We start from the raw sequence: 24159 nt of genomic DNA on the forward strand, positions 1-24159 counted from the left end.
CCACCATTTTTTCAGCAATGCTTCAAGTCACGTGACACTCAGTCCAGCACTTTACAAAATGTCACTAAACTTAACGATAGCAGCCTCCCCGCAGGTTTTTTACTCATGAGCAAAAACCAAAGAGCCACGTACCCTTGGGAAACCCTTGTCCTTCCGTGTGGCTGGTGTCTTCCCATAGCTCTTCCTCAAGGCAGGAGAAATGGCCATGAATTTGGAAGTCCACATACATTCAGAAGTACACTTAGTCCTCTGGTAGTCATTACCTATGGGCCAGAAGTCCTCTCACCTCTCCCCAGAATTGCCCGTCAGTCATCTGGCAGTCATTTTCCATGAACCGCAAGTCCTCCCTCCCTCCCTCCCTCCCTCCCAACCCACCAGAAATGAGTCAGACTGCACCAGAACTGCCACTGCCCAACCTGCTGTAGACATAGTAGACCAGAAATGTTGGTTTCAAGACAGGAAACACAGCACAATCCACCAGAACAGCAACAAATCAACCAGAATTAGCACACGCAAACCAAAGGTCCCTATCCAAACCCTGAAAAGGCAATCAAGCTAAAAAAGGACTCTGCACAAAAAAAGACCATGCAGAACACAAGATAAGGCAAAAATAGCCTAACCCCAGGAACCCAGGGCCAACAAACCCAGATCCTCTCCATAACAATAACACCCTTTAATCCTAACTCTCTTCAGCTCTGGCATACCATAACCCTGCCACCCCATAACCCTAGTGAACTGCAACCCTAGCATCCCAAAACACTAGCACATGGTAGCCCTAAGAGAGCAAAAAATTGAACACAAACTCCCTGGAAATCTCTGCCAGGCCCTTCAGGTGGCCCCAGATTTCAGACATCACAACTCTGAAGTGGGAGTGGGACACAGCCACCGGGATGTTGCCAGCATCCATCTTGACATCATCTGTCACACCCGGAAAAAGTGCCTGGCTTAAACACTCTCGGGGAGAAAGGCTGAGGCACTCGGAGACTTTGAACCGGCCAGCCATGACCACGGGGTTTCAGCTCACCATTTCTGTCTCAGAGCCACCAGGCAGATGACCCCGTCCTCCCTGAGACACCGCGCGGGGCACCCGTACCCAGGCCGGATAGAGCCTTTGCTCTAGGAGGAGGTGCTTCCTGGGAGGAGGATCTCTCATGGGGGCACTGGCAAGCCCTCCTCAGGCCTGGATGCCTGAGAAACATCCCTGTGCTGCTCTGTATCTCACCAAAACCAGGGGTGGAGGAAGGCTGCTTTGGTGGCTTCCAAGAGAACCAGCTCACCTGGGCTGCTCTGCGGCCACCGGGCACCTTTGCTGTCAGGCAGGTCCCAGCGTTGCTGTCACGGGCAATTGGCTGTCACCTCCGTGCAGGACGCTCTCCAGCAGACAGTACGTCTCCTCTTGCTCTCCCTGCGGACAAGATCAAAAGGTAGCAATGAGGGTGTGCTTTGCCCCATCCCCAGGGTGCCACAAGAGAGACCTGCCACCCCCAAATCAGCTGTGTGACGTGGACACCGCGTACGAGCTGCAGACATGGGTCAGGACTGGCTGGGGGGAGTGGGCAAGCCATTCTGTCACGCATCCCGCGCTGGCAGAAAGCAGAGCTGGAGAGAACGGGGGAAGCCCAGGGCAGCCGGCAGCAGGGCTTCACTGGGAAAAACCAGGCAGGGCTGACCCTGACACCCTGCACGCAGACCCGGCCCTGGGAGTTGACAACCTGTCCCTCTGCCTACCGCTGCCACAGGATTCAGAAAGCAGTGCCGCCGGCCCTGGCGTGGTCCTGAGCCACCGCTTGACAGACGAGTCTTTAGCCAGCAGGCCTAAAAAGAGGAAAAACTGCCCAGAATTAAGCTGTGCTCAAGTTTTTGCAGGCAGCATGGTTTTTTGAGGTACCTGGTGGTGCCACTCCTGGGGAGCACTCAAGAAACAAGGGCGGCTGCCTGTACCTGCAGGCAGGTGGTGGAGCGTGTGCAGCGTGAGCGAGCGGTGGTTTGTGTGGCTGTTGAGTGGGTTTGGGCCTTAAATGTGTCCAAGGTGGTACGCCTGGTTCCTTCTGCCTTGCAGGTGGTCTTTAGAGCGGAAACAGGGTTTTTTTAAAGCAAAACCAACAAGCAAACAAACAAAAAACCAGCTGGGTAAGCTTTTTGCCCCCAGCTGGCCTTTTCTTCCCCCGTCCTGAACACTCTGCAAGGTGGTGACTGTCACCAACATCAGGGCGCAGGATTGGGCCCAAGGCAGGGCTTTTGCAGGCAGCACTTTTCTCGAGGCTCCTGGGGAGTGCTCAAGAAATGGGGGCAGCTGCCCAGAACTGCTAGTTTTGGTCTCTGTCCAGCCCCCTGCCCCCATTTGTTATTCCTCCCTCTCTGCCTTTAGTCCATCGCTATTGCCTCCCTCCTCTTTCTTCCTCTGACTCCCTGCCTGTATTTTCCAATTCCTCTCTCTCTGTCCTAGAGCCCCGTGCTGTTTTTTTCCTTCTCCACACCTCTCTGTCCCGCTCCCTGCCCACGGAAGGAAGGAGAATCACAGCACGGCCACGTAGAGCGTGTGTGCGCACGTGCAGGGCTGTGTACCTCGGAAGCCTCGCGCTGTAAGAGCTGCAAGGCACCAGCGTGTTCTCTTAGGTGGAGGACAGTCGAGCGAGTGGAGCTACAGAAGAGGAAGGGAGGAAAGGACAGACAGATGAGGGAAAGAAGTGCCTGAACTCTAAACTTTGCCTGGCAGGGCAGAGAGCAGGACCTCCGGCGAGTCCTGGGCCCTTGGGGTCACGTCAGCCCTCTTCTGTGTCCCAGTCCCTCCCTGCCCCGTCCCCTTTCCCTCCGCCTAAGTTTTTTTGCTCCCCGGTTGTCACGTCCCACCTGTGGGGAGGGGGGAAGAGACCGAGATCTGCAAAACCCCTCAGTGTGGATTAAGGTGAGATGACACTCAAGGTCCACACAGAGACACCAGCTTTGACGGGAGAAGTCTCTAGAAGGACTCTTCTGTAACCATGGGCCCCCTCACAGGTCTAGCTTCTCCCGAAGAAGCTATGTGGCTCTCTGGGAAACCAAGGTTAAGGCCTTGCCTTAACAACTTGAAGAGAAAGGGGGGTGGGGGGTGGGGGGTGGAGAGAGCTCACCAGCCCCGGCTCCAGCGTCGGAATTCGGTGTCGGGAGGGAGGGAGGGAGACAGGGTTTTTCTCACTCCTGCCTGCCCCTGTTTGTCGGCCCCAGGTCCCGGCCTTCTGGAAGCTTCTCCCGCCCCTGTTCCAGGAGTGGCCGAGACCCCCGTCAGTCAGGAGAAGGGACGCCGGGCCCCTCCCCGCGACGTCCATGTTGGGTCTCTCGGGGCGCTGTCCAGGCTCTCAGGACAGTCCCTCGGGGCTCGACCCTCACACCTGGACCTCTCCTCCTCTCTGGGACGGGGCTCTGCTCCCTGACCCCCCTTTCCCTCTCCTCCAAGGCTCTCTCTTCCTCTGCCACCCCACCTCTCCCTGGACTTGCCTCGTCTTTTCCCTCTTTCCTGCTCCCCGTCCCTCGGTCTTGCCGTCTCTCTCTGTCCTGCAGGCCGTCGCAGCTTTGCCCTTCTCCACCGCTTTGTCCTGATCGGCACCCCTCTCTTTTTTCCCATCATCTCTCTGGCCTGTTCCCTGTCCCCCCGGCCCAGGACCCCCGAAAGCCTCTCGGGCCCCTGCCATCCCCAGCATCCCCCCCCAGTGGGACCCCCATGTCCCCAGCACCGTCACAGCCCCCAGTGTCCTCATTCCCCGCCATGACGCAGGTCCCCTCCCCTCCCGCCATGACACGGTGTCCTTGTCCCCCCCAAATGTCCTTGGGTCCCCTCCTGCCCCCCGACGGTGTCCCCCAGGACGTGGTGTCCCCTGTGCCCCTCCCGCCATGGTGGCACTGTCCCCATGTCCCCACAGCCACAGCGTCCCCACGCCGGCATTGTCCGCAGGGCAAGGTGTCCCCCGTGTCCCCATCTCCAGGGTGGGCCTGTCCCCCTGTCCCTGTCCCCGGGGTGCTGTCCCCAGGTTGGCAGTGTCCCCATGTCCCCGTCCCCAGGGTGGTGTCCCCCATCTCCCCGTCCCCAGGGTGGTGTCCCCAGGGTGGTGTCCCCCATCCCCAGGGTGCTGTCCCCCTGTCCCCATCCCCAGGGTGCTGTCCCCAGGGTGGTGTCCCCCATGTCCCCGTCCCCAGGGTGCTGTCCCCAGAGTGGTGTCCCCCATGTCCCCATCTCCAGGGTGGTGTCCCCCATCTCCCCGTCCCCAGGGTGCTGTCCCCCATGTCCCCATCCCCAGGGTGGTGTCCCCAGCGTGGTGTCCCCCATGTCCCCATCCCCAGGGTGGTGTCCCCCATGTCCCCATGCCCCAGGGTGTCCCTTGCCCTGGGGTAGGGTGTCCCCGGGGTGTCCTCGTGCCCATGCTGTCCCCATGGTGTCCCCCCCAGTGTCCCCAGGTGTGGGAGATCAGCTTGCTCTTCTCTCGGGGGGGTGGGCTCTTGGTGGCAGCGCATGGCACTGGTGGCCCTGCAGGACGTGGGTGCTGCGGGGGGGGTCCCATGGGTGCTGGGGGTCATCGGGGGGGGTCCCATGGGTGCTGGAGGATGCCCACCTCTGCTCCCTGCACGCCCGCCGCGTCACCCTCAAGCCCGAGGACCTGCAGCTGGCCCGGTGCCGGCAGGGGCTGGAGGTGGGGGTGGTCTGAGGGACACCCCCACCCACTGCAGGCACCCCAATAAATGGGGGTTTGCTGCTGCTGCTGCTGGGGTGGGTCTGGCAGGGGGGCCATGGGTGCTGGGGGGACATCAGGGGGTCCTATGGGTGCTGGGGGGGACCATACGTGCCAGGAAGGGGGCCTGGGGTGGTGCCATGGGTGCTGAGCGGGTCCCATGGGAGCTGGAGGGGGGTCCCCAGGGCGCAGGGGGGGCTCCCACGGGTGCTGAGAGGGCTCTAGGAGGGTCCCATGGGTGCAGGGTGGGGGTTGGGGCACCCTTCCCTTGGGGGTGCAGTTTGGGGGGGATGGGGATACTGAGGGGGTGATGGAGGGTGTGGCTAGGGGGCGTGGCTTCAAGGGTGTGGCTTTCTGGGTCCCCCCTCTAATATAGGCACTCCTCCGGGGTGCACCCCATGTTGCCCCCCCCCAGGAATGGCAGTCGCGCTGCTGCCGCTGGTAAAGGGTGGGGAGGGCAGGGGCCTGCGGGGCGCTGCACCTCCGCCGCCTCACCTGCCGGCATGGCCATCCTGTGCGTGTGCCTGGGGGGGCACCCCAAAACTGACACCCCCCACCCGAACCCCCAAACCTGCCCCTGGAACCGCTCCCACAAACCACAACTTACCCCTTGGGGAGCCCAGGACCCTGATGCCCCCCAGGCACCCCTAAACCTGCCCTGGGACCCCGACCCCCCCATCCCCTTAGGGACCCCGAAATCACCCTTAGAGCCCCTCCCATCCCCCTCGGGTGCCCCAAAACCCTCTTAAGGAACCCCAATATCCCCTCAGGACCCCCCAGCATTCCCTTGGAGTCCCCCAATATCCCCAATATCCCCTTAGGGACCCCCAAAGCTCCCTTAGTGCCCCACCCTAGCACATCCCAATATCCTCTCTAGGCACCCCAATACCATCTTGGGACCCTCATACCCTCCTAGGGACCCCAAACCCCCTTAGGCTCCCTAAAACCCTCTTAGGACCCCCAATGCCACCCATGGGGACACCAAACCCCCCTTAAAAGCCCCTTATATAAAAGCCCCTGGGACACCTCAATACCCTCTTAACGTCCCCTATATTCCTCTGGGCCACCCCAAAACCCCTTCAGGGTCCCCAAACCCCTGCCTAGGGCCCCCCAGTACCCCCCTGGAGACACCAACACTCCCCCCAAAACTATGCTCTCACATGGGGGGGGTCCTGGAACCCTTAGGGATCCCCTCTATCCCCCTGGGACACCCCAATACTCCCTTGGAGACCCCCTGAACCTGCCTGGGACCATCCCCCCCCAAGCCTCACTTAGGGCCCCCCAATACCCCCTTGGACCCCCTGTATCCCCTTAGGACACCCCAAGCCCCCTTAAGGTACCCCAGTACTCCCTTGGGGTCTCCCAATACCCCCCTGTGCCCCCAAAACCCCCTTCTGACACCCCCCCCACCCCCCCGCAGGAGCTGTGTTCCCACGGCGGGTCCCTGTCACGACCTGGGCTGGACAGCCCAGGGAGTCCTGTTGAATTCGGCATTCCCTCAGGCTAAATTAAGGTGAAACTGAACTTGGGAGGTATAAGAGGAGGCGGTGGGCTTTCTCACAACAGGAGTTGGCGCGGAGCTACCTCGGGGCCCCGTGTCACCTGTGGTGACCATGTCCATCACTTCAGGGCAGAAGGAGATCCCTCCCGTTGGGTCAGGAGGTTCAGAGCAGACCCCCTTGCTTTCTAGGCTCCTTCTCCGAGAGGAGCCTGGGGGCGGCTGAATCCACTCCTAGTCCCAGACTTGGTCAGCGTAGGTCATGCCTAAAGGGATGAGGCGTAGGGATTGTGGGAAAGCAAAAGGAAAGAGAGAACAAGACAGAGAGAGAAAGATTTCACCGGTCCTGGGTCCAGCGTTGGGCCAGTCAGCCGAGGGCTCCAGTCCCGGTGGGCTTGCGCACGACGTGGGGCTTCAGTTTGTGTGCTCATCCTTGGCCCTCCTTCGGGCGGGCACTCGAACTCATTAGGTGTCCTGATCAGTCTGTGAGCTTTTGGGCTTGGGGGTCCTTTGGGGAATAACCTCCCCCTCCCTGCAGACGCGGTCTTTGGCCATGCAGGGTGAGCTGTGCTGCTCAGTGTACCGGAGCAGCACATCCGAACAGGGAGCTGTGCACCCTCCGGCACCCCCCTCCTGTTGCTGATGGGTGCTGATCCGCTGCTTTTGCCCTGGGGTTCCTTCTTGTGGGGAGTCTCAGTTGAGCAGAACTTGCCCCCCCGCAGTGTTTGAGACATTAACTCTTTCAGTCTCTCAGAGGCCCCCCTGGGCCCCTTTGAGGTTTTCCCCTTCTACACCTGCAGCACCATCGGTCGCCTCCTCTTCGGGGAGCTGGTAGGGGACCCAGGAGTCTGGGAGGGGACCCAAGCATGCATCACTTGTATATTCCAATCCTTTTATTATTATTATTATTATCGTCATTTTAGTATTGTTGTTACTGTCATTATTAGTCTCTTCCTTTCTGTCCTATTAAACTGTTCCTGTCTCAACCCATGAGTTTGACTTTTTTTCCCCCAATTCTCTTCTAGAGGTGGGTGTTCTCTATGGGGTTGGGGAGGCTGTACGGGGTTTGGAGGGGCGGTCGTGGGGGTATTATGGGGCTGGGATGATATACATAGGTGGTGGGGGGGGTGTTTTAGGGTCTATATGGCACCGGAGGGGGTAGTATATGGTCTATATGGGGCTGGGATGATCTATATAGGTGTTTTAGGGTCTATATGGTGCCGGAGGGGGTAGTATATGGTCTATATGGGGCTGGGATGATCTATATGGGTGTTTTAGGGTGTATATGGCGCCAGAGGGGGTAGTATATGGTCTATATGGGGCTGAGGAGTCCACAGGACTGCGGGAAGGGGCTGCCTGGGGCTGCCTGCTGCCTCTGTGCTGAGACATCTGGGGCTGCCTGCACCCCTGGACACCCTGGTCCACTACCCGGACACCTGGGGCTGCCTGCATGTCCAGATGAATGGGTCCTCCTGCTGCCTGCATCCCCGGACGCCTGGGTCCTCCCCTGGACGCCTGGGTTCATAGATGTTGACCTGGATTACGTTACTGTGGAGGAAAAAACGGTATCCATGAAACATCCATTTAAGAGAATGTTGAAAGTAGCTGCATGCTTTTGGGAATGACCGCATATAAAAACAAAACCATGAGTGGTTGATCTGAATGCTAGGTGCTTGAAGGTCCACATCCTTTACAGCCTCTCCCTTAGACCCTGCTTGGATCTGGACTCGTGTGAAATAAAAACATTGGAACAAATACTACTTTGAAAAAACAGCTGGCTTCAATAATTTGAAAGATCTAGTTCTGCATAAGGTTGATATTACAATTTATATGTTACAAGGACACAGTCAACTGGAAAAAAAATGCAGGTCGTGCTTCCTGTAGTTAAATCACTTAATATGAAGAAGTTAGTAGAGGGGGAAATGTGCAGTGTGGACTGCCTCCAGCACATGATGGTCAAACTTGTAGTGACAAGAATCTTTTGTCTTGCTGAGGGATTATTAAAAGCTTGCTTGCTTTTAATGCTTCTGTGTGGGAAGCTGCATTTCAGCAAGCAAAAGCAACTTCCCTGACTCTTAAGTTGTGTGTCCCTTTAATGCTGCAAAATGTAAATAAGGATACTTGCATGCATCTTTCTCGATTAAATGTACAGTGGATGTCTTCTTCAAATAGGCTGGAGCTTAAAAATCACCTTAAAAATACTGGATCGTGTAATGTTGTCTACATATGCCTGCGGTCCACTTGGAAGACAACTGGATTGGTTACGCCAGTCTTTCTGTAAGGTACAAACAGAGCCTAAGGTTTTGAGTGCCCAAGAACGCTCTTGTCAAGTAGGTTAACACGCACACAAACACCATGTAATAGCGGTGTAAGGGCTCCCCAGAACATCTTCAGGACAACGGTATTTTCTATAAGCAGCTCTTTTTCATGCAACCTCAGCTAGTGTTGTGCTGGAGGGGCACAAGGAGTTGGGAAGGGACACAGTCAGGGCAGCTGACGCAAACTGGCCAACGGGGTATTCCATACCCTATGATGTCATGCCTAGTATGTAAACTGCAGGGAGTGGTTGTGGGGGGGAATCACCGCTCGGGGACCAACTGGGCATCGGTTGGTGGGTGGTGAGCAATTGCATTGTGCATCACTTGTATATTCCAATCCTTTTATTATTACTATTTTCATTTTAGTATTGTTATTACTATCATTATTAGTTTCTTCCTTTCTGTCCTGTTAAACTGTTCTTATCTCAACCCACAAGTTTGACTTTTTTTCCCCCAATTCTCTCCCCCATCCCACTGTGTGGGGGGGAAGCGAGCGAGCGGCTGCGCGGTGCTGAGTTGCCGGCTGGGGTGAAGGAACGAAAAAGATGTGGGAGGGGCTGAGGGTAGAGGGTCTCTATGGAGATGGGTGTTCTATATGGGGTTGGGGGGGCTGTATGGGGTTGGAGGTTCAGTTGTGGGGGTTTTATGGGGCTGGGATGATCTACATGGGGGGGGGGTGTTTTAGGGTCTATATGGCCGCGGGGGGGTTATATGGTCCATATGGGGCTGGGGAGTCTATAGAACTGTAGGGAGGGCCTATAGGGATGGAAAGAGTGGCCTATAAGGTCTATATGACCTGGGGGGAGAGGAACTATGGGGTTTATATGGGGCTGAGGGGAGTTACAGGGCATCTGGGTCGGGGGGGCATCTACCCCTGGACACCCTGGTCCACTACCTGGACACCTGGGGCTGCCTGCATGTCCAGATGACTGGGTCCTCCTGTGACAGGGGGATCTATAGGGTCCAGAGGGATCTATATGGCCCAGGGCAGGGAATAACAGAGGGATCCAGGCAGTCCAGGGGATCTAGATGGTCCAGGCTTAGAGAGAGGCAGGGATCCATAGGGTCCTGGGGGAGGGGGTGTGTGTGTATATAGCTTCCAGAAGAAATCTTTAGGGCTTGGAGGGGGAGTGGGTTCCATGGGGTCTGGGGGAATCTACAGGGGCTGGGTTCGGTGAAAGGAGGGAACTATAAGGTTGGGGGGGCAGAATCTACAGGGTCCAGGGGGGAAAGGGAGTGTTCTATAGGATCCAAAGAGAGTCTATAGGGTCTGGGGGTGTGTGTCAGGGAAGAGTATGGAGGGTCTGGGGGCGGTCTGTAAGGCTGGGCATCAGGGCAGGGTCTATAGGGCCAGGGGGGTTCTATAGGGCCAGGGAAGAGTCCATAGCGTCCGGGGGGGGGTGGCGGAGATCCATAGGGTGGGGTTAACCTCCACTCTCTGTGGGGCCGCGGGGTCTGTTGGGGCGATGGAGGCGGGGCGGGGGGCTTGGGGCGGGGCCTGGCGAGGCCACGCCCACTGCACGCAGGGGGCAGGGGGGAACCCGCATGTCCGGGTGGGGGGGTCACGAGGGGGAACCAAAAGTCGGGGACCCCCCTGCGTCACACACACACCCCCCGGCTCCCCCCTCCTGAACCACAGCCCCGCTAGGGCATCAGACCCCCCAACGTGACGTCACACCCGAACCATTTTCTAGATTTCCTGTCATTGTTCAAAGAAGCTTAAAGCAGAAGCCTGCCTTTCTAGTGGGCTTTCTTCTTCTGCCAAACTCATCTGCTGAACCCCACGTTTATTGGAAGGGTTAGCTCTGTATCATGGCACCACCATATGAAAATACTCCTAATAAAGCTTCTATTTAAGGAACACAAACACCTTGGTGATCAGCATTCTTATGAGAGGAAATACAGATTACAGGGCATCCTAAAGTCTATGTGTAAATGTCTGCTGGCAAATGACAACAGCTTTCCAAACAAACTGGAACAAGGTTGAAATGTGGCAGCTTCTTATTGAACGTTATTCTAAAATTGTCAGGACCAGCTGTGAAGAGTGGCTCTATGTTTGGGGCCACATCCTACCTTTTACAATAGAAAAACAAGGCCGCTTGGCACAGGAAAAAAACATACCTCTTGGCAGCACCTCCCCACATTGCATCAGTTCAAAAGATTTAAAGTCCTACCTGTCTTTTCCAAATGAAACCCCTTGATATGGTTATTTTTCGTACATGTTAGCTACCAGCAAGCTTCTACTGGTACCTTTTTTCTGTCACTAGTCTCTTCTCTGCTCATGTTCAGCTATCACTGGAAATCTCATCACGTTGGATAGTTTACTGAAAATTTATTATAACCAAGAAGTGACATAACAGGGCTGTAATGGATTCTGCAAAGCATTTTGCTGCTGCTATTTTATAACAGGTACCACCTTCTTCTGCCAGGCAATTAAAACAAAATTCAGCTGTGAAAATTTTTGCAGTATACCCCACCCAAACTAATCAACAATGGTTAAAAATAACATGCCCCAGCAAAACCTTTCATGATACATGGCCACAACTCACAATTCTCTACAAAATGTTCACTTTTATAAAGCTCTGATGTAAAAATCAAATAATCAAGCAGCAATATTTTAAGTGCAGCACAGGGTCTTCCATGTCACTATTTGCAACGCTTGAATTCATTTACATTTTATCAAAATCTAATACAGATGACTTAGGAATTAAGTCATTTTTTTAATATCCGTCATTCTATGTAGTGACAGATTTCATGTTTTGCTTATCTTTATCTTTGCTTTCCTTCGATTTTTCCTTCTTGTGTTTGTGCTTTTGGCTCTTCTCCAATTCCGTTTCGCTTCCAATGTGTTTCTTATGCTTCCTGTGTTTCTTATGCTTCTTGTGCTTCTTATGCTTCTTGTGCTGCTGCTTCTCCTTTTTCTTTTTCTTGCTGTCTTGACTCTCTCCCGAGCTGGCACTGCTGCTGTGGCTTCGAGGCTGACTCTCAGAAGGGCTTTGACTACAGCTAACACTGGGACGGCTTTGACTTCTGCTTGCTTCAGGCTGGTCAACTGCAGCAGGTGCTGCTGTATCCTCTTTCACCTTATCAGCAGACTTTTCTTTGGGGTCTTTTGGACTTTTTCCTGCAGCTCCCTCATCTTTTGCAGATACATTACTCTCACTGTCATTTTCATTGTGGTCTTTCTTTGCCTTTTCCTCCTCGGCTGGTCTGGTTTCTGGGTGATCTTTTGTCACTTTTGGGTGAACTTTCTGTGGGGTACCAAGAACCTTCTCACCCTTTGGAGAGGAAGATGTTTCAATGCCGCCTGTCTTGGGAAGCTCCTCCTTCACTTTTTTCGCAGGAGGTTCCATTCCAGGACATCTTTCACGAAATGAAGGAAATCCTTCGTTCTCATCTCCTTTTCTTCTCTTCTGGTGTTTTTGATGTTTATTTCCTTTGCCATCTCCCTGTGGATATTCCACTTCCTTCTCTTTTGATTTGGTAGGATCTTTGACGACATGGTGTGCTCTTCCAGAAGATTTTCCAGGGTAATTTCCAGCTCTATTACCAGCTGACCTTGACCTAGAACAATAGTTACGACTCTTCCCTTCGCCTCTTCTTGGATACAGCCGCGATCGCGAGTAGGAATGCAAATGGGAGCGACAAAATGATCGAGAGTGGGAGCGAGAGGGGGAAGAAGCTGATCTTGACTTGGAGTAGGTATAGAAACTTCTAGAGTAAGATGAAGCACTAGAAGGAGGCTTGGACCTTAAAAAAAACACAACACACACACACGAAGTTAATTCAAAACAGTCACTCTCCCCAGTTTTTTCCTTCCAGATTTGCTTTGGGGTTTTTGACTCTCCATACACTTATGTTCTTTCAGCTGCTGACATAATGCTACTGCCAACTGAAGAACTTAATAACATGTACAAGTTTCGGCTCACAAGACAGAACAGCTGTTGCTTTGTTAATGGAAAAACATACAGGAAGGCTAAGTCTGTTTCCACTCACTTCTACCACGCGAACTACCATACCTATCGGCTGATTTAAGGTGGTGTATAGTGGCCTCTACTGCTATGTGAACGCACCCATTTTTTCACTACTCTGCAACGACATGCAGCGCAAATCATTTTTGTTGCAGTAAGATGCAAAAAGAGCAAGTCTTAATGGCTACAGTGCAGTATCAAACATCAGGAAAACACGATTTGGCCTGAAGACAGTAAAGCTCAATTTTAAAATGCCAGCTTAGTCTCTTTAACTTCACTACTTCTTTGGCAATTTGTACAGGATGCAAAATACTTGCACTGCAGTCTTACAATCAACACTTCTCGCCCAATGTCCTAGCAAAATCTTGCACATACCTCTAGCTCTAACCAAGGATAGTGACAGCGCTTCAAGAAAGAGTCGTATCTAAATGCTTCTAAACTCAGCCTCGAGTAATATGACTCAATGCCATTACTCTAGGAAGGATACTGACAGCATTACTAAGAGACAGCTATGCAGACTCCTGCCCAAGTGATTTGGGGGGATAGAAAACATCAGCTGCCCTGCGTTTTTTCTTCACAAGTTTTTCTTGTTTTTCATTTAACAATGTCAACAAAATTCTAGTGAAAGCCACCAGTCTGCAGTCCAGCTTAAAATCTCTCCGTGTACCTACAGGAGAGAGACAAAAGAGGAAGACAATTTCTCTCACATATCTCCTCCGATGTGCTTTGAGGTAATGGTTACAATCAGAACAGGGAGATGCAGAAAATCCGGCTACTACACCTATTCAGTTCCTAGCCTCCTCACGGCTCTCAGGAGGTGAAGGATGTCATTGCAGAGAAGCTTCAGGGAAAGAGACCCCTGTTCCTTAACAACTGCTGCCCCATTATCACCATCAGTCAACTGTAATCTCTGCCATATTTGAGCCAGTAACCTACCTATGAAACTCCTATCCCTGCTAATCCCTTGAATCATCCAATCCATCCAATGAGAGAGGGGTGCAGTGGAACTCCCCCTGATTCTTCCAGACAACCTGCTGCTCCATTACAGACATGTAAACCAGTTACCTGGAAAACGAATGCCTACGCTCCTCTGGAATCTTTTTACATTCCATCAATTCCTTAGCAAAATCACTGGTAAACTCATCAAGTTTGGACTTTTTCTTTTCCCTGTTAAAATAAGTTTGACCTTTATTACAAAAAGGCACCAAGAGACAAAACATGGCCAATATGAGAAAATATAGACTGCATGCAAATGCAACAGGGGAACATCCCATTTCAGCAAAAACAGTTCAGCGTTCCTACAAGTTTTAGGGGAAGTTTTAGAATTACATTTGTCTTGGTTTAGTTTTGCATGTTTACCATCTGCAACACAAAAGTATACTGGAAAAAACACTGTCATTTTTGCTTACGTCAGGTGCACTTGAGTGTAACTGCAGCTCATTATGTGATCAAAATACAAAAATGAAGAACAACACAGCTTCACTGAGCCAAATACTTACTCCTCTTTAAGACTCCGTTGTTCTCTGTAAAACTCCTCCCTAGAGAAAGGAGATGCTTGAGTCCTCGGGATGGTAGGTGAAGGAGACATGGGTACTGCTCTTGGAACCCAAGCTGATGACGTGTTTGCGGGAGCTGGGGGATATCCTGGAGGGGGGACAGCGCACCCAGCAGATGGAGGCTGGCCAGGTGGAAACTGAGGAGGAAACGGTGGTGGTGGTACCCCCAGTGGAAGAGGAAGTGCGTGGCGTGCTGGAGGATACAAGGGAGCTGGAGGCACAGGCACAAAGACTGGTGTTGATTCTGGTAGTGCTGGGGCCTGAGTCCTTTGGGTACACTCGCTGTGCAGGCGTCCTCGATTTGGACCTCTAAAGAAACCCAAAACCATGTGTCACTGTTTGTTACACTCTGTCGGATTTTAAAGAGGAAAGCGAAGGAAGCGGGAGCATGGTGGGGAGCACTTCTTGTTCTCAACTTAAGCATTTTTCTCCCTGCTTTCCGTTCATGTGAGATTACACTCATTTCTTGATCCTCATACTTGCCTTCCACATCCTCACCCCCAACACTCCCCTCGGTCTTCTCTCCTGACACTCAGCTTTGCAGCTGCAAGTGGAGGCTGCCCACGCTTAACAGAGACTCCCATCTCCCACGTGCCATGTGCCCACCGCTCCTCTGCTACTCCTGGAGACACTTAATATTTCGCACTTCTAACCTTCAAAGTCCTGCACAAATATTAACTCATCTTCTCTCAAACTTCTTTTAACCTCTTCCACATACGCTTCCTGTGCTGTCGCCTCATGATGATGTACTTGGCCTGTTCTTGTCCCTGCATTGTTATTTTCTTGCTTACTGAATCTGAGATTTTAAATCATCTGTGGGGTGGATCCCCATTTTTGTTTGGATTTATCTTTGAGATTTTATAAACACAGTGCACCCTTACAGTCGATCTAACATCAAGCATATAAAAAAATGAAGGACTGACTTGGCACAGCAATAAGAGATAAAACAGACTCTTCTCTTTCCAACGGAGAGAAAGCAGCTTGGCTATCTGAGACGACTAAATTGAAGAAACTCAGAATTGTCCTAAAATAACAGCCTTGACTTTTCCAATGATTTGCTCAATCAGAATCAACTAAGTTGTTCAAAAAAGAATGCTGGAGGCTGGTTTCTATTGGGAAATCAATTTCTTCAGCCTTATACAGCCAGTGAGCAAAAGGGTGGCTTTCCACCTGATCCTTTAATTAGATTTGATTTTTAGATGCACTTATGGTTTCCTCAGAAAGCGTGCATTTTTCAGAGTCCTCTTTTCAATTATGCACTGGACTTCTATTGTAAATAATCTTACTGCGAGCACATACCCCTTTGTTAAAGCCAATTCAAATTAGGCCATTTAAAAATTAATGACCACTTGTATTCTACACAACTATCTGTGCACACTTACTTCATCATAAATCAGCTGTTGTAGAATTTATGTGTTACAGCCTCATTTAACAGGTTACCAGTATTAATACATTGAATTTCTGCAGAACACTTACAGTTCCCAGCCTGGTCTGCCACCTGCTGAGCAAATTGTACTGGCTCTCGCTGGATGACCTTTTGGAGTGGAGAGAGGAAAAAGCAAAAAATCCCATTCAGTGTATCTGAAGATCATTTTTTAACAGAAATTCTTTTTAGAAAAATTAAAAGTTACAGTTCCTTACCAGTGGTGCGTGTTGATTGTCCTCGGGGGCCCAGACGACTTGGTAATGCTGGTTGTCTTAGTACAGGGGTCTGACAGCCCTTGTGAATAAATGCAGACAGTTGGAAAACAAGCTCTACTAAAATACAAGAATCGCTGCAAATGTTGAAACAAAGCTTACCTTCTCTTCCAACAAACTGCTGACTGACAGAGACGAATATGTAGAATGTTCAGCAGCAGTCACCAGAGCAGCAGGAGGTGTAAGAGTCACGAGTGGGGGTGGTGGCAGTGGCAGCTGCTGCTGCTGGTGGTGCCACATCTGCTGACGGTGCCTTCTTCTGTAACCGGCTCCACTTTTGAAGTTGCTCACAGCCTAGAGGCAGAAAAACATTTACGCAAAGGTAATATGAAACTTCAGCAGATATACGAACAAAAGCCTCCACAGAGTAAAATTACTTGTGTAATTAGCTGTAAATGCTATCAATCCCCAAAGAAATCAACATGCCGATACATGAACACATCACATTAAACACTGATACTAGTGATTGGTAACTCGGAGTGTCTGTATTCAAAGTACTGCCCTGTTAACACAGAATTTGAAAGCGAGGCAATCACCTTAAACAAAAGCATGACCTGAATTTGCCAGATTGTCTCCAAGGAGTTGTAAGCTTCTGTGATAACAGATAATGCACTTGAAAGGTAAATTTAGCCTTATTCAAGTCAACCTTGCTTAAGCAGATGTAAACTAATATTTCCTTCCCTTTCAGCTTTTTACAAAGAGCCTATTCTTACAAGCACTTTACGTAAAAGTCATCAGGTTACCCGGCGTAGGCACTTGTTGGCCACTAAAGCATCAGGCGAAACACCTGTCTGATGACACTCTGGACATCTATGCTCCTCAGATTCCAGTAAGGCTGTTCTAATACCTGTGTACAATTAGAATAATCAAAATAGCATTTAGCCAAACTAAGGAAGTTTTGGGGGTTCTAATCAACTATAAAAACACCTATATGATCAACAGGTGAATATGGTCTTGAAGTGAGAGCATGAAGCTATAAAGGTTCAATAGCGTAAAAAGTTTCTAGTATGCAGCAAATAACTCTAGAGTTTTGGTATGTCACTGTTGTAACATTTGAAGATGTAGAGTAGGCTGTGTCTTGATGTTTCAGCTAGTCTTTTTCCCACTATATAGTACAGTGAGAAGTCCCCACCCTCCAGGTTAACGAATAAAACTTGTCTCAGAAAAACAAATAGTAGGTTCAAAAAACCATTACTAGGTTCGCGCTCTGAAGGTTTTAACCAACTCTCCCGTGGAGGAAAATGTGGATCAAATGCTGCTAACTATCCGTTTGTTGCAGACCACCGAAAGTCACCAGAGTTGGCTATATAGTTTTGTATGAGAGAAAGGGCTGTGGGCAAACTAAATGCACTCAATATCCAATACTGCAATCACCTGCACAATCAGCCACTCCTCTCATACTCGTCCTTCCGCATGTAAATTTAACTAAAAAGCTATGTATTTTACTATTTATTTATTTATTTAACTATTAAAGCTCTGTGGCTTTTTTCCCCCTTTATACGAGAAGAGCCCTTTCCTATTCAGGGTATACTTAAGTATAAAATAGAACTGGTAACAAAATAATTTCGCTATCTCCTCTTTCTGCTTTCAGAAGAGCAGATGTGCTGTTTTGAATTAACAAACATGGGAGTTCACACTTACATTCATCACAATAACTGTTTCCACAGCAGGGAATAATAGCCGCATCAGTCATTATCTCCTTACAAATGAGACATAAAATCTCCTCTGGAATAGGATCATCTGAGGAGGAAGAGGATGGCTCCTCCGGTAAAAAGGGAGGCTTTTCCTTCTCTCTTCTAGCATAAGCTTCCCTGGAGGAGGGGAAAGGGGAAGGAAAAAGAAACAAATTAAAGATGGGTAAAGGAGAACTTTTCCAAGCTTTGGATCTTATCAAAGGAAGACAGGAGATGGAATTCTTCTCACTCCACATTAGCCTCCTAAAACATAGGCATTTAGTTGAACCTACTTTTCTATAGCCACCACACTAGAATAGGGAGGGGGGAACAATTTTCCCACCGCAGACCTCTCCCATTCAGTGGATCAACAACGAAATTAGCTCAGATGAGCTTGTGGGTTGAGATAAGGACAGGAGAGATCACTCACCAATTACCGTCACGGGCAAAACAGACTCAGCTTGGGGAAAATTAACTCAATATATTACAAATCAACCAGAGTAGGGTAATGAGAAATAAACCCAAATCTCAGAACACCTTCCCTCCACCCCTCCCTTCTTCCCAGGCACAGCTTTACTCCCAAATGCTCTACCTACCCTCCCCCCCCAGCGGCGCAGGGGGACAGGGAATGGGGGTTACGGTCAGTTCATCACACCTTGTCTCTGCCGCTCCTTCCTCCTCAGGGGGAAGACTCCTCACTCTTCCCCTACTCCAGTGCAGGGTCCCTCCCACGGGAGACAGTTCTCCATGAACTTCTCCAGCGTGGGTCCTTCCCATGGGCTGCAGTTCTTCACAAACTGCTCCAGCATGGGTCCCTTCCATGGGCTGCAGTCCTTCAGGAGCACACTGCTCCAGCGTGGGTACCCCACGGGGTCACAAGTCCTGCCAGAAAACCTGCTCCGTGGGCTCCTCTCCACAGATCTGCATGTCCTGCCAGGAGCCTGCTCCAGAGCGGGGTTCCCACGGGGTCACAGCCTCCTTTGGGAACACACCTGCTCCGGCGTGGGGTCCTCCACGGGCTGCAGGTGGACATCTGCTTTACTGTGGACCTCCGCTCCACCGTGGACCTCCCTGGACTGCAGGGGGACAGCCTGCCTCACCATGGTCTTCCCCACAGGCTGCAGGGGAATCTCTGCTCCGGCGCCTGGAGCATCTCCTCCCCCTCCTGCTTCACTGACCTTGGTGTCTGCAGGGTTGTTTCTCTTACATGTTCTCACTCCTCTCTCCGGCTGCCGTTTTCCCTCTGTCCCAACTTTTTTTCCCTTCTTAAAAATGTTATCACAGAGGCGTCACCACTATTGCGGATTGGCTCGGCCTTGGCTGGCGGCGGGTCCGTCTTAGAGCTGGCTGGTATTGGCTCTCTTGAACACAGGGGAAGCTTCCAGCAGCTTCTTACAGCAGCCACCCCTGTAACCTTCCCCCCCACCCCCGCTACCAAAAACTTGCCACACAAAGCCAATACAGACATTTACGCACGGTTTCTCTCGTTCACTTTTTGGTCGGTCCAATTAATTCCATACTTACACATTAACACGTGGTATTGCGTATTTTCCAGTTTTTGTCACCATGACACCCTTCCTTTTGGGATCTTTCACCTCCACCAAGAAGCTCCTTGGAATTCCTGTGGTCTTTTTCATCCTGGGCACAGACCCAAAACTTTCGTCCTGTTGAGACAAGAAATGCAGACATACCGCATCTTAAGACCCACACTTAAAATGACATTTCAATGATGATTTTAAGTAGCAAGAGCCTTTAATCCTCTCCTTTTACCTAGCGTAAGGGTCGCTCGACTAAAATACTTCTTTTCTTAAATGAATACAGCCAGGATGTTCCAAAGGCTTGAGCAGTGTTTTGAATTCGGTCGACATTCTTTGGCTTACCCTCAGGTTCCTTAAGGGCGAAACAGCCCTTAGCTCACCATCCACTCAGAGAAGAGACACAAAGCCGCTCCTCCTCCTCCAAAGGGCAATGCAGAGGGAGAGCTTAATGCAGTGCTCTGAATCACTCACTGGGGAAACTTATGTTCACCATCTCTATATGAAGGCTAAATTCATACCTCATGCATGTACCTTCAGTGACTAACATTAAACGGCATGAAGACGCAACCAGAGGCTTGTCTGATTAAAACACACAAATGTTCAGTAGATGGGGTCAACAGAAACATCTTCTTTTTATACAAAATACTAAAAACTATGAACTGTCACTAAAAAGAGTTAAAACCAGAAAAATTTCCAATAACATTGAAATGTACAAAAACACGCATACAAGTTCACAGAGAAAGATCTATGGACACATTTCATGTCCATGACCTAGAAAAAAAGAAAATTTTACATTTCTAATTCCAGGTTTCCCTCAAATTCTGAAAGGCTTTGCAACATTGCCATATAAGCTCTGTATTTCACCCCAAGAGAAACAATTCTTCACGTGAGTATTCATGTACTTGTTACCTAACTGCCAGGGTAAAACAATTAAAAACTAGGTAACACCAGAAGTCCCCCACAATCTTATCCCATTTCTTGGGCAGTTCTTCATAGAGTGGCCAGGTTTTCTGCAACGATGGCAAGTATATGACGATGCAGGTGGACCCACGGGTTTCTTCATGTAACTGCAAGTTTTGGGGGAATAAAAGAACAAGGTATGCACATGTCTCGCTTGTTAAACCAAACACCTCTACAGTTTTTTCCATAATCTTCAAAGAACAGATCTGACATTATCAACACTTACTTGATTGGATCATATTCATGGCAGGACTGGATCATCATAGCTTTTATTTTATCCTCTTTGGAAGCACTGGCTTCAGCCAGATTGGCAGTCTGTTTAACAGGCAATTATTTGACACGCACATTAGAAACACGTTTAAGCCCACACAGCCAAAGACAACACCGCTCACCCAGTCCTGTGAAGAGCAGCACAACACTAGCTGAGGTTGCATGAAAAGAGCTGCTTATAGAAAATACCGTTGTCCTGAAGATGTTCTGGGGAGCCCTTACACCGTTATTACATGGTGTTTGTGTGCGTGTTAACCTACTTGACAAGAGCGTTCTTGGGCACTCAAAACCTTAGGCTCTGTTTGTACCTTACAGAAAGACTGGCGTAACCAATCCAATTGTCTTCCAAGTGGACCGAAGGCATAAGTAGACAACATTACACGATCCAGTATTTTTAAGGTGATTTTTAAGCTCCAGCCTATTTGAAGAAGACATCCACTGTACATTTAATTGAGAAAGATGCATGCAAGTATCCTTATTTACATTTTGCAGCATTAAAGGGACACACAACTTAAGAGTCAGGGAAGTTGTTTTTGCTTGCTGAAATGCAGCTTCCCACACAGAAGCATTAAAAGCAAGCAAGCTTTTTATAATCCCTCAGCAAGACAAAAGATTCTTGTCACTACAAATTTGACCATCATGTGCTGGAGGCAGTCCACACTGCATGCTTCTCCCTCTACTAACTTCTTCATATTAAGTGATTTAACTACAGGAAGCACAATCTGCATTTTTTTTTCCAGTTGACTGTGTCCTTTTAACATATAAATTGTAATATCAACCTTATGCAGAACTAGATCTTTCAAATTATTGAAGCCAGCTGTTTTTTCAAAGTAGTATTTGTTCCAATGTTTTTATTTCACACGAGTCCAGATCCAAGCAGGGTCTAAGGGAGAGGCTGTAAAGGATGTGGACCTGCAAGCACCTAGCATTCAGATCAACCACTCAGATCAACCACTCATGGTTCTGTTTTTATATGCATTCATTCACAAAAGCAACCAACTAGTTTCAACATTCTATTAAACGGATGTTTCATAGACACCATTTTTTTCTCCACAGTAACATAATCCAGAGCAACACCTATGAAATCATTTCCATTAACATTTACAGAAAGCTTTACAGATACTTGACTAATTTCTTTGAACCCAACAGTTTACAAAACACATCCAAAACCCACAACACATTAGTAGGAATAGACCAAAATTCAAACATGGCATTTCATACGTAGTAATAATAAACCAGAAAACTCTTAACGCATCACCTCCATGCCAAGTCAGTCTGCACTAAAGACGTTAGAGTAAGTAACAGGTTTGAGCTGCTTTCCATTATGTTCCTGTATTTTTCTGAAATACTGAAATTTTCTCAAAAGCTTAAATGTGTACACCACAAGGACACTTCTTCATATTTTAAGAGTAAAATTTGGCATAAGTTTACAGTACCAAGGACATGTTTAGGGACAGCACTAATGGAGACCAAGTTCTTTTGGTGGCTACCTTCCAAACATTTTTTTCCCCCCCCCAGATGCACACAATTTAATTTCTTCAGTGAGAAAGGAAAGAAGTGACCAGTGTGAAGAGATTCCTCTTTCTTGGAAATGAACTCCAGCCTTCCTTTTCAGAAGAAAGAACTAGCTCCTCTGCATTAGGCCCTGCCCTCTCTAAGCTTTGTAACTTTAAAGACTAGTTCTTTCATTGGCTAGCACTACGCCTTTTCACAAAGCGCAGACAGTAGTGCTTTCCCAGAGGAAGGTACACATTGTTGAGCAAAAAATGCAAGCAGGTCCATAGCAAAACATGGCATTACAACAGTTCCAGAAGGTCACATCTGCTAATATGCCACACATACACATCGGTATATTCCTAGAAACAATCAGGTACACTTTCACACTTCACACAGTCTGCATTCCAACAAATTAGATTATGTTGTCTACTGTCTATATACTAGCATTTATGAAACTGTGCAGCATTAAAAGAATGGATCTGTAACTTTAATGGCTAGAAATTCAAAAACAGCCATGCAATTGTCCATGTTACAGAAACGATTCTCTTTTGGCTGTTGCACACTCCCCCCTCCAAATGCCCGTAACTTACAGCCCATTCAATTCTTCTGGAAAAACTGTTAGTTTCCAATGCAAAATCAATGAAACATATGAGAAATGGTAAACAGCTTCTGAAATGCTGCTTCTGTGTGTCTGGAAGATGAGTAATAGTGCAACATTACGTTGAGGCTGATAAGGTACTCCCCTTCTATCTTCCCAAAGTGGGAACTGCCTTTACAGGCTAGTACCAAAATAGACACCCATTTTAAAGTTAAAATTAATACTTTAAATTAATAAAAATTAAATTAAATTTTGTTTCCATTACAACAGTTATCCAGCTATAGATCACAGTATAAGATTTTAAAAAACAAAGCAAACACTTTTTTTTTTTAAAGAATTTGAAAAGAATATATCTATACCTTAGCAAGGTGGGCCAGAGAAAGAGATGCAGGAGAGTCATCTGTCTGTTCACAAAAAATTAAACACATATTCAAGTTCTACAGTCAAAACATAGCAATAGTTAAGGTCTACTGTAGTCTGAAAGTCTGCACTATATCCTCTGAGTGTCGCTGACAGGGGCACTGCCAACCCCGTGCAATTTGTGTTTGCTCAAAACAAAGTCCAAACCTATGGCACCTTAAGAGTGCCTGTGTGGTTAATGAGAAGAAACGAAAATAACCAAACCCGCACGACATCAACTTACTGCTCCACAGTATCTCAGAGAGGGACCCTTGTCAAATGCTCACATCTGTCAATTTTCAGCTAAAAAGGATTTCAGTTTATTTGAGAAGGAAGCATCACTACAGGAAACTTATTTGCAGTGTAGCTTGTCAATTAATCCGTTAACATCTCATCACTTCTAAATGCACACAGTTATGCTTTTATGAAGACAGTAGCTGCCTGGCAAAATCAAGCACAGGTGTATCAGCCCTCAACCATGAACTCTGCCCCTCCTGTCGTCACTAAGTTTAAAAATGCCAAACTCACCATACCCCACAACACCCAAATAAAAACACCAAGCCAGAACATCAGCCATGAAAGTAAACCACCACTTTGTCTAGAAAAAAACAGGCTGCTCAAATTAGTGAAATAAAGGTGTTTACCATGACAGAGCGGCCTACAAAAACAGACAATACTGATGTCTTGTATTTTATTAGACCACAGGCCATACTATCCAGATTAGTTCCGGAGGTGTGAGAATTTAATATTATGCTTCTTACTAGCAGAGCAAACCCAATTTTTAATGATGATGAAAACATGGAGTCAGAGCACAGTCCTGTAATTTTTTTCTCCACTGCAACCACACTCCTCCCTCCCACCTACCTCCTGGAACACCCTGCAGGAGTGAAGCCCTCAGGCCACTAGTTTGCAATAGGCTGCAGCGTTTATGGAGAACTAATACTGAAATGCTGGTTTTCCACAAGTAAACAGGGTAACACTTAGCTTGTTCCTTTTCCAGAATATGGAATTATATTATGCCACAAGCAGCAGTTAAGCTTACACTAGCAAAACATGATCAGAAAGACACCTGAATCACTGCTTATTAGGACTTCGGTTGTTCAAAAATGTAGAATAAAGTGTCACAGCGTAAACTGAACAGCTGTCCTCAAGACACAGAAAATAGGAGGAAAAGGCTAATCTCACTCCTGGAGTGCTGCATTTAAATTACAGTGGTTTCCTAAAACCCAATAGCTTGGTTAAACTGAAAATTCAGCCAGGAAGGATCACAGCTGTGCTTGGCGGTGCTAAAACAATGCGCGTGACTCTCTGCATTTCTGCAGCCTCTGAGGACTAATACCAACTAGAGATCCTTGCAGTTACTGAAATAGGAATACGAAAACAAATAGGATTCACTTTCTTGATTTGGCAGTAGTAACGGTAGGACAGCAGCACAGATTTGGAAGTGTAGAATGACAGCTAACATAAGAGCAAGACAATTAAG

General features: G+C 48.8%; 1 protein-coding gene across 1 annotated transcript in view; it reads right to left on the reverse strand.

Moving 5' to 3' along the window:
• Positions 1-775: 775 nt before the first annotated feature.
• LOC142026387 (E3 ubiquitin-protein ligase RBBP6-like) overlaps positions 776-24159 on the reverse strand; it is a 32749-nt gene continuing 9365 nt past the window's right edge. Inside the window, exons 5-22 of the mRNA XM_075019345.1 lie at positions 22637-22681; positions 20139-20227; positions 19915-20019; positions 18939-19070; positions 17383-17552; positions 16485-16588; positions 15844-16035; positions 15685-15763; positions 15520-15577; positions 13987-14352; positions 13553-13654; positions 12075-12266; positions 11328-11879; positions 2566-2641; positions 1942-2064; positions 1729-1815; positions 1357-1405; positions 776-918 (exon numbers count right to left, since the gene is read on the reverse strand). Coding sequence (XP_074875446.1) covers positions 776-918; positions 1357-1405; positions 1729-1815; positions 1942-2064; positions 2566-2641; positions 11328-11879; positions 12075-12266; positions 13553-13654; positions 13987-14352; positions 15520-15577; positions 15685-15763; positions 15844-16035; positions 16485-16588; positions 17383-17552; positions 18939-19070; positions 19915-20019; positions 20139-20227; positions 22637-22681 — 2664 coding nt within the window. The remainder of the gene's footprint in view (positions 919-1356; positions 1406-1728; positions 1816-1941; positions 2065-2565; positions 2642-11327; positions 11880-12074; positions 12267-13552; positions 13655-13986; positions 14353-15519; positions 15578-15684; positions 15764-15843; positions 16036-16484; positions 16589-17382; positions 17553-18938; positions 19071-19914; positions 20020-20138; positions 20228-22636; positions 22682-24159) is intronic.

This window comes from Buteo buteo, chromosome 33 (genome assembly GCF_964188355.1).
Source record: "Buteo buteo chromosome 33, bButBut1.hap1.1, whole genome shotgun sequence".
In the NCBI taxonomy this organism is placed as follows: domain Eukaryota; kingdom Metazoa; phylum Chordata; class Aves; order Accipitriformes; family Accipitridae; genus Buteo; species Buteo buteo.